Source organism: Bison bison, unplaced genomic scaffold (genome assembly GCF_000754665.1).
Source record: "Bison bison bison isolate TAMUID 2011002044 unplaced genomic scaffold, Bison_UMD1.0 scf7180017864495, whole genome shotgun sequence".
NCBI classification, from domain to species: domain Eukaryota; kingdom Metazoa; phylum Chordata; class Mammalia; order Artiodactyla; family Bovidae; genus Bison; species Bison bison.
In genome coordinates this window covers 7,579,294-7,588,327 of record NW_011495054.1, presented here as the reverse complement: position 1 = coordinate 7,588,327, position 9,034 = coordinate 7,579,294, and the positions used below count along the sequence as shown (strand labels likewise).

The window sequence follows — 9,034 nt, the reverse complement described above, 5'->3', positions numbered from 1 at the left end:
CCTCATAAAGCCCGCGTTGGGGCGCGTGATGCTGCGTTTCTGCTTCACGTAGTTGTAGGCTTTCTCCAGAGTCCAGCCGAACTCCTTCATCGCGTAGGCTATGACCGTGGAAGCCGAGCGGCTGACACCCATCTTGCAGTGGACTAGGCACTTGGAGTGATTCCTCCTGCGGTGGCGGGGGCAGGGGGAGAGGGCACGAGCTGGTGCAACTGCATTCTCTCAGGCTCCATGAGACAGGTATTTTTAAAACAAAAAACCCCGAGGTTATCTCATTGCCCAAACCCTCCACGGTCCTGAGGGTTAGGTAGCAGGTGTCCACAGACCCTCAGAAGGAAATAACTTGGCTGCCATCGATTAGCACATAATGGAAAGTCGAGACAGAGCTCTCTGGCTGGGCCCAAGTTTGGCAGGGAGAGAGCTCCTGAATTAGGCCATCTCCAGCAAAGAAGCAGGAGTCTTCCCAGGTTGGCTAGGACGGGACGGGAGACCAGAGCCCCTTGGGCAGGAAGCAACCAGGCAGCAGCGAAAGGGGTTATCTGCAGAGCAGATGGAGACAAGCAGTGGGTTACTGCAGAAAAATGGGGTCAGCAGACAGAAAGCTCCAGGGCCCCAGGACAGAGAGCGCCTTTGCAGACAGGAAAGTCAAGGAGCCACCAGAGAAAGAAGCCAAAGGAAACAGATGGGCCGATAGGCTTTTTCTAAGGAGACGGTATGGGTCCAGGCAGGGCAGATTTAACAGACACGGCAAGGCCAGGAACACTATTGCTCTAGCTGCCGCTGCTCCAAAAAGGTGAGGGGGAACAGGCTGAGGGGGGCGGGAGTGGGCACAGGCTGGGGAGGCCACACCTGTGAGGGTTTATTTGTACAGGAGGTAGGCGCCAGCCTGCCTGTTTACATTAGAAGCAGCCCACCTGTCAGGTAGGGACAGGCTCACTTCCTTTACCCCAGGCTTGAAATTCGTCCTCAGATTTCAGTTTGTTTTTTTTGGACTGCTGAAGTCTATGCCCCAGGAACCCAGGGGAACTAAGATTTGGTCCCACATCACAGAGCTTTGAGCTGGAGGGGTGCAAAGCAGAAGGGGTGGGGGTGTCTCTTGATAGCGTCTCAAAAGAGTTGTTTCCTGCTGGTCCTACTTCAGGGAGACAGATGTTCCTTGGGAGGGTAAGGTGAGGACAAGACAGGCTGACGCTGGAGACAGGCTTGACGGCACTGAGGGATGGGTGACCCCATCCTACGTGAACGGGAGTCCAGCAAACTCAGGTGGAGGCGGCCACGGCTCCAGGAACTTGCTCGAGTAGATGTCTGGGCAGATTCCTCCGGGGTAGGAGGAGGAATGCCCGCGTGCCCCCCTCCCCTCCTCCAGCTCAGCAACCCCCCACAGGCAGAGCGCCTGAGAGTGTGGGCTTGATACAGAAGCCGTGCCTGGAGCCAGAGCTGATGATGAAATGGGGGTCCAATGGTGCGGCAGGTGGGAGAGGAGGTGCTCATCTGGGGCCCCGGAGAAGATGAACGACTTGGCCCTACCGGTGCCTGGGGTCCTGTGCTCTACAACCGGAGGATCGTGACGCGCCGCTGGCTCCTCGAGCCAGGAGGTGGCTGTGTCTGGGGTCCCCATGAATGTCTGCCCAACCCGTGGCTGCCAGTCAGCTTCTTTCCCACCCTGGTTTCTCTGGCTTCTCCGCCCACTTACTTTGCTTTGTTTATAAAATGGTACGCCTCATTCCAGTGGGCGAGGAGGTCTGTGGTCTCTTCATCATAGACTCGGATGTTATGGTACGCAAATAAGCCAGGGAAAAAATTATCTATTTCTCTAGTGACGTTTAAAATATAGTCAACACTGCAATGAGAAAAAAAAAGATAAAGAACGTATTTGGAGAATCAGAACGAGGATTGACAAAAAAGAGTAATAAAAAATTGCGCATGTAAAATTAGATAGTCAACGGGAATTTGCTGTCTGGCTCAGGAAACTCAAACAGGGGCTCTGTATCAACCAAGGGGGGTGGGATGGGGAGGGAGATGGGAGGGAGGTTCAAAAGGGAGGGGATATATGTATACCTATCGCTGATTCATGTTGACGTTTCACAGAAAACAACAGAATTCTGTAAAGCAATTATCCTTCAAAAGAAATAATCAAAAAAAAGATAACACAAAAGGAAAAAATCCTGTGCAGAGAGAACATTAAATACACATTTATAAAAGATCTGTGTTTTCATGGCAGAGTTTCATAGTGGGGTTTTTTTGTTTGTTTGTTTGTTTTGAAAGTGAAAGTCTGTCGTTAAGTCATCTCCGATTCACTGCAACTCCCTGAACTGCCTGACAGGCTCCTATGTCTGTGGGATTCTCCAGGCAAAAATACTGGAGTGGGTTGCCATTCTGGTATCTTTTAAATGCCCTCTGTATGATAAGAATATATTATATTTATGATAAAAAACAAATTTCTGCATTAAAAAACTTATAAAAAGAAAGTTTCATTCAAAGCATTGTTAAGCAATGTTAATTCTAGAAATTCATCATATATATTACTTAAACAGATTTTTTAAGTCTCTTAAAGCTTCAAAATTCATAACTATTATGCGTATACAGAGGCTTAAAAAAAAACCCCAGTGTCTCCACTTTTAAGTAGTTAAGCTGAATATATCCATCCATTATTTATGCCCTCGGGAACTGCCTTAAATCCTTTTTCAAACAAGACAGGCTATAAAAAATAGTCTGGAGGGTTTGCTAACCCAGTTAACCCAGGCTCTATAGTTCTCTACTTAATACTCACATTCCTGGAAGACCAAAATAATTTCAGGAGTTTGAAAACACCTCAAATAGATCTCATAAGAGAATACTTATAAATGCTTTAGAAAAAAAAAGAGAAAAACCTTTAAAATCATTTATTTATTCCCAGCAAGATAAAGCATAGACAGGATCACCCTCCACTTCAAGATCCCTTTCTGTTGAAAGAACACATCTTAACCAGTAGCTCTGAAGATATATTTTAAGATTTGTTTAGTCTTAACTTTTAAATGCAGTAATTCAAGAATGCCATCATGTCAGACACACAGGATGGTGATTTTGTGGCTGTGTTGTTTTTTAAAAAGATGTCCAGACATTTGTTCTTAATGGTCTAGATTTATACATTTTTTTATTCCTGCTGCTGAGTGTTTCTCAGACTGAGGCATATGTTTCTGGCCAACACTGAGTACCTAACTGCGGGTGTCAGGCTCAAAAGCACCACCTCAGATAGAACCGGGAGTGGTCCGGGGACCACTGCTGACTGGCTCACAGGTACCGCGATGCTCAGCATCCCTGCCGGGCGGTGGGGCAGTGGAGGCGGCTCGTGGCCCTCCCAGCATCCAGCATGCCCTGTACAGTTCGCGGGTGGCTCAGAACCGTCCTCCCTGACACCCACGTTTCCAAACCCCAGTAACACCTAAAGCCCCTGAATCATTCAAGGAGGTGGCATTCTGAAGCACATCTGGTTTAGCTGTGCCAATCCAGCAAGCCAGTGGCCGCCGTGGAGACAGGTGCAGGCAGTCCCAGGCGGGCGGGTGGGCAGCAGCAGGGCTCGGCCTTGACGGGATGGCTGAGCTGAGGGTTTCTAAGCTGCCTGGAAGGACGAGGGAAGACAAGGGGAGCAGACTCACCCTGAGCCCTGCAGTTCCTCCAGGTTGGATGCATTCCATTCAGAGCCCTGGGGGACAGATCACACAGACCCCCATGAGTGTTGCACGTCAGCTCAGGGCTGCCTGCGGGATGCGCGGTGCGCACCAGCCCTGATGGTGGTGCAGAATCTCGACAGCCCCTGGCCTCAGAGGAAGCCCACTGAAGGAGGCCAGTATCAAGGCAGGTTCCCTGAGAATTCGAGGCATCGTCGGGGAGAAGGGCAGGTCGAGGAAACCCTGCCCCCTCCCCTTCACCACTCCTTTTCCTAGGTCTCCGGCAGGGTCCTGGGCACTAGAAGCAGTGACCTCTGACCTCCCAGGCAGGAGAGGGCACTTCTACATGCCACTCACTGCAGGCAGCAATGGGTTTACCTTTTCTGGGAAGTATTTGGCAATGTTAAAAAAGTTCCCACTCTCTGACCTAGAAATTCCACTTATAAAAGGCTACCCCGAGGAAACACCCAGAATTCACATAGGAATATGCGTGCAGGGATATTTATGGTTATTTATAACAACACATCAGTGGAAACCACCCCCGGGTTCAACAGGAAGAAATCAGTAACACAAATGATGATGGGTCCGTGTGAAATAAATCCTACTTTTGCAGGGTATTTAATGACACAAGGAAAGGCCACATAGTGAAAAAGGGTTTTCTAAAGCAGGAATCAAAACTACAGAATCAACTAGTATGGTTCCTTTCCTTTTCTTTCTCTTTTTTAAGAAGTTATAAATGCATTAAAAAAAAAAAAAACCACCCAGAAGACAGAAAAACAAACATTCCAGAGTATTAACAGTGACTGCCTCCAGATTAGTGAAATTGAGAATGCTTTTTCTTCCTTAGACTTGTACTTCCTAGTAGGGATGCAGTCACGAAGTCGTGTCCGACTCTGCGACCCCCTGGACTGTACCTGACGGGCTCCTCTGTGCGTGGGATTTCCCACCAAGGATTCTGGAGTGGACTGCCGCTCCAGGGGCTCTTCCCAAGCCAGGGGTCAAACCCACAGCCCCTGCACTGCAGGTAGCCTCTTTACTGCTGAGCCATCAGGGAAGCCCTTCATATTTCCTAACCCTCTATATCATGTTTTTGTTTTTCTTTCCAGCTACTCTGTGCAGCACACAGGATCTTAGCTCCATAACCTGGGACTGAACCCAAGGTCCCTGCATTGGGAGCTCAGACTTCCCTGGACCGTCAGGGAAGTCACACACGTTGGTAACTTCATATTTTAAAAATGGTTTTTTACAAAAACAAACCCTCCATTTCCAAGGAAGCAAAGAAAAAAAAAAAAAACCCCAAAGATAAAAACACCACTTTGCTCTTAGGAAATGCGATGGACAGAGAGTCACAAGAGCAGCAGCACCCTCGTGGTCTCCCTATAAACTTCCCTTCCCGAGAGGGCGGACCCCTCTGGAGGCCACGGCCCCAATGGAGCTGCCAGTGTGCGGGCAACTAGCTAGATTTTTCATACTGGAGGGAGAGGCTCAAATATAAAAATTCCTTTGGTATCTCTCATGGAAAAAGTGACATAAAGCACCGAGCCACACCGAAAAAAATAACGAGAGCTCCGCTAGGGCTGTGAGTATCCCCTTGCCGTGATCACCACCTAGTGGAGAGGCCAGCTGAGGTACATCTGGCTGTGTGTCCACCAGGGAAGATAATCCACTCCGCAGGGAAAAGAGTAGAGACAGGGCTGCTTTCAACATTCGGGCTTCAAATCCACACACTTATAACCAGTTTACATACATACTACGTTAAATATTTACAGATCGGTGCTATAGATCAATATATAAAAACACGTTAAACATATATATACTCTGTTAAGTATATATCACAACATACACATTTGGGGAACTACTGGTTACTTCCTACAGGCAGAAAACAGTCGGTCAGGCCTTCAGCAGCCAATATGCTCTCTCAACTTTCCCAAGGAAGTAACTTCTGCTCTGACCAGGGGTATCACTTACGAGTGCCTGCAGACACTACACTTGTGCTTTAAACACACACTAACTGAAGCTTCGTAAAGGTCTGCTGAGCTACGTGGGTGCCTGCTCAGTCACTCAGGGTGACTCTGTGACTCTTTGCGACCCCATGGACTGTAGCCTGCCAGGCTCCTCTGTTCTTGGGATTTTCCAGGCAAGAATACCAGAGTGGGTTGCCATTTCCTCCTCCAGGGGATCTTCCCAACCCAGGGATCAAACCCTGAGCCACCTGGGGAGGCTCTTCTGCCCTGAGGTATAGGATGAAGGAAAACTGAGGCCAAAAGGGTTGCTCCCAGGCACCCAGCTGCTCAGGCTGTGGAACCGGAACCTGCTTGCGGTTGGCGGGGGCGGGGACGGGGGGTGGTTTCCAGTCTGCATCATGCCCTGTGGACCCCTCGCTGTAGGAACGTGCCTTCCTCTACGGTCCCCCTGACTTTGAAAACGTGCCGGTTGCCTTCTATGGAGATGGGACAGCTTTATGAAAATCTGAGCGAGACACGGGGTGGAGGGAGCGATGGATGTGCAGACCCCGCTGGCTGAGTGTCAGCAGGGTCCGCGCCCTCCAGGGGCTCTGGGAGCAGGGCCGGAGCTGCATGTGCACCGGTGGGGAGGGTGGGGCAATGCTGCCGCCTCTGCCTTTTCTCACATCTTGGGTCGCCTAGGCCTAATTTTGGGGTTAGGCATGTGTGCTTCCTGCGGTAACCGGGCTTTTTTTTTCCATCCCGAAGACCATTTGGAGGGGTTTTCTGGTAGTGACCGAGGAAGGCGGGAAGGTGGTGTGCGTCTGCAAAGGGCAGCCAGCCTCTGACGCCAGAGAGCTCTTCAGACAACTCCCCTCAGCTCAGCTGGGAGCCTCGGCTCCAACGTCTGGCTCGGTAAGCAAACCAATAGGCTGCAGGCCAGAGAAAAGGGTCAAGAGGGGAGTTCCCGTAAAAGTCAGGACGGAGGCTCCAGGAACTCAAGTTTCTCCCCCTTCATGACTTGCTGCAAACTCTAAACAAATCCCGGTCTGATTTACATCCCCTGCCCCGAGCCAGGCCCCGCCGGGCGCTGTGCCTCTTACGAGATAAAGATGGTCGAAGATGAGAGAGGGCTTGTCCATCTGTCCCAAGATAAGGAGCATCTCGTTGTCTATGAATTCCTTGAATTCTTTCAGGTTACAGTTCATCTGTTTCTCTAATTCATTACGAATCTGCAGAGTGGAAAATATTAGGAGGGTTTAAAAAAACAAAAAAAACCCACAACAAACCAGTTCCTTCAAAGAAGTCAAGTCACGACATGAACTATGCTGTTGCTGCTGTTCAGTCTCAGTCGTGTCTGACTCTTTGCAACCCCCTGAACTGCAGCCCCTCAGGCTCCTCTGTCCATGGGATTTCCCAAGCAAGAATACAGAGTGGGTTGCCATTTCCTTCTCCAAAGGATCTTCCTGACCCTGGCATCGAACCCGTGTTTTCTGCATTGGCAGGCAGATTCGTTACCTCTGAGCATCCTGAGAAGCCCAACTGTGGCTGTTTTCAAAAGAAGTATTTGGGGGCTTTTTTCAAGAGTCATCACATATGCATTTAGACATAGCAAACACACGCGTGGGTGGCAGGAACACAGGCTGCTGCTGCTGCAAAGTCGCTTCAGTCGTGTCCAACTCTGTGCGACCCCAGTAGACAGCAGCCCACCAGGCTCCCCCGTCCCTGGGATTCTCCAGGCAAGAACACTGGAGTGGGTGCAGGCTACTCGGCCTCAAAGTGACTCTGACTGGGGGACGTTTATTATTTCAAAGAAGGAATCTGATTCCCTGGAATCTTTTCTACTGAGTTGAAAGCACTTAATGCTTTTCCAATGCTCAAATCTATCACCATGAAAACATAAGATCAGTTTCATCTCGCTTTGGAAGATACCACGATGGGCTTCATTATGTGTTATTTCATAAGAAAACTGTTTTGTACACCGTCAACCTGCTACTGAATTCAGCTGTTACTATAATTCACAGCATTCCGTGGACGAAAAGCAACAGAAAGAAGAAAACAAGTCATCCAGAAAAACGTTAAAGTGTGGTTTCATCTGGCTTTGGAAGGAGTTTTTCACACGTGCTAATTCGTAAACAGATTATGTGTGACTTTTTTACAATGGCAGCTTCAACCTCTCGGCTCTACTCAACCAGAAGCAGGGACACCCACGACCTCAGCCTGCCCAGCAGGGATGCACTCTTACTTCTTTGGACGTCACATTCTCCAGGTCTTGACTCATCATGATGCTCCGGAGTTTGGCTTTGATGAGACGCTCCGTCCTCTCCCCTTCGGTCGGCCTGGGGAGAAGCCATGTTTAGGGACGTGCAGAACTGAAGAGGCCTGTGGTCGGCGTTCACAGAAACCCCAGCTGCGCCTGGGCAGCACGGGGCACAGCTCAGGCACGTTCTCACTGAGAAGGGGAGAGGGGAAGGGACGTCCCCCCAAGGATGCAAACGGTGGTGGCGAGGCACCCTCACTCCTCGTGCGGGTCTGCAGAGCCCCAGACTCTCAGGGCTGGAGGCTGGAATCCCCAGGGCCCTCAGGCAGCCCGTGGCCCAGCTGCAAACGGCTCCTTAGCTCCTTACACATTTAAACAGAACCAACATCTGCGAGCCTCCCTGCATCTTCCACAGGCCATCCTGATCCTGGGGCCACACGGACTGACCAGGACAATCCTTCTCGCACGTGACGCGCCTTCATTATACTCGAAGGCACATATTCTCGCCAACGCTCTGGTACTTTCTTGGAGGCCTCATACACATGGCTTCTGATCCTCCCCACATTTGCAGGGCTCCCCTCCATCTGCAGCTCTCCTACATGTGATGTCCCTGAGGAACAGGACACTCAGGACGAGGATCCTACCAGGAGAGAAGGGGCGAGTGCCTCCCTCCTCCTGGGACTGGAGCTGACCGAGTGTGGCCTCGGGGCGCGCAGGGGCACCTCTGCCCTCCCTCCTCCTGGGACTGGAGCTGACCGAGTGTGGCCTCGGGGCGCGCGGGGGCACCTCTGCCCTCCCTCCTCCTGGGACTGGAGCTGACCGAGTGTGGCCTCAGGACGCGCGGGGGCACCTCTGCGGCCTCTGAGAGGCGACCCGGGCCTGCTTGCACGCAGTCGTGTTTCGGGACCCGAGGAACCAGACGTTACATTCATCTTATAAACTCATTCACTCTTACAAGCAGAGGAAGAGGCTTTGCAAACCCCATCTGTGGCCCTGGGGAAGAGGGGCTGGAGCACCGGCACAGGGAGGCTGATGAACAGTTATGGAGCCGCTGCCCAGAAATGCATTCACACCTGAACTCGTCTATAATTTCCAAAGGGGGAGTGGAAGTCACAGATCCTCCCCCAGCCAAGGACAAACCCCGGGGGCTGCAGGTCAGGAGCCCGGCCTGTGGTGCTGGTTCTGGG

At 50.9% G+C, this 9,034-nt stretch overlaps 1 protein-coding gene across 1 annotated transcript in view; it reads right to left on the bottom strand.

The window, feature by feature from the left end:
* SSH1 (slingshot protein phosphatase 1) overlaps positions 1 to 9,034 on the bottom strand; it is a 32,193-nt gene that overhangs the window by 10,458 nt on the left and 12,701 nt on the right. The window contains exons 8-12 of the mRNA XM_010828846.1: positions 7,833 to 7,926; positions 6,691 to 6,819; positions 3,633 to 3,679; positions 1,691 to 1,837; positions 9 to 166 (exon numbers count right to left, since the gene is read on the bottom strand). Of these exons, the coding sequence (XP_010827148.1) occupies positions 9 to 166; positions 1,691 to 1,837; positions 3,633 to 3,679; positions 6,691 to 6,819; positions 7,833 to 7,926 (575 nt within the window). The remainder of the gene's footprint in view (positions 1 to 8; positions 167 to 1,690; positions 1,838 to 3,632; positions 3,680 to 6,690; positions 6,820 to 7,832; positions 7,927 to 9,034) is intronic.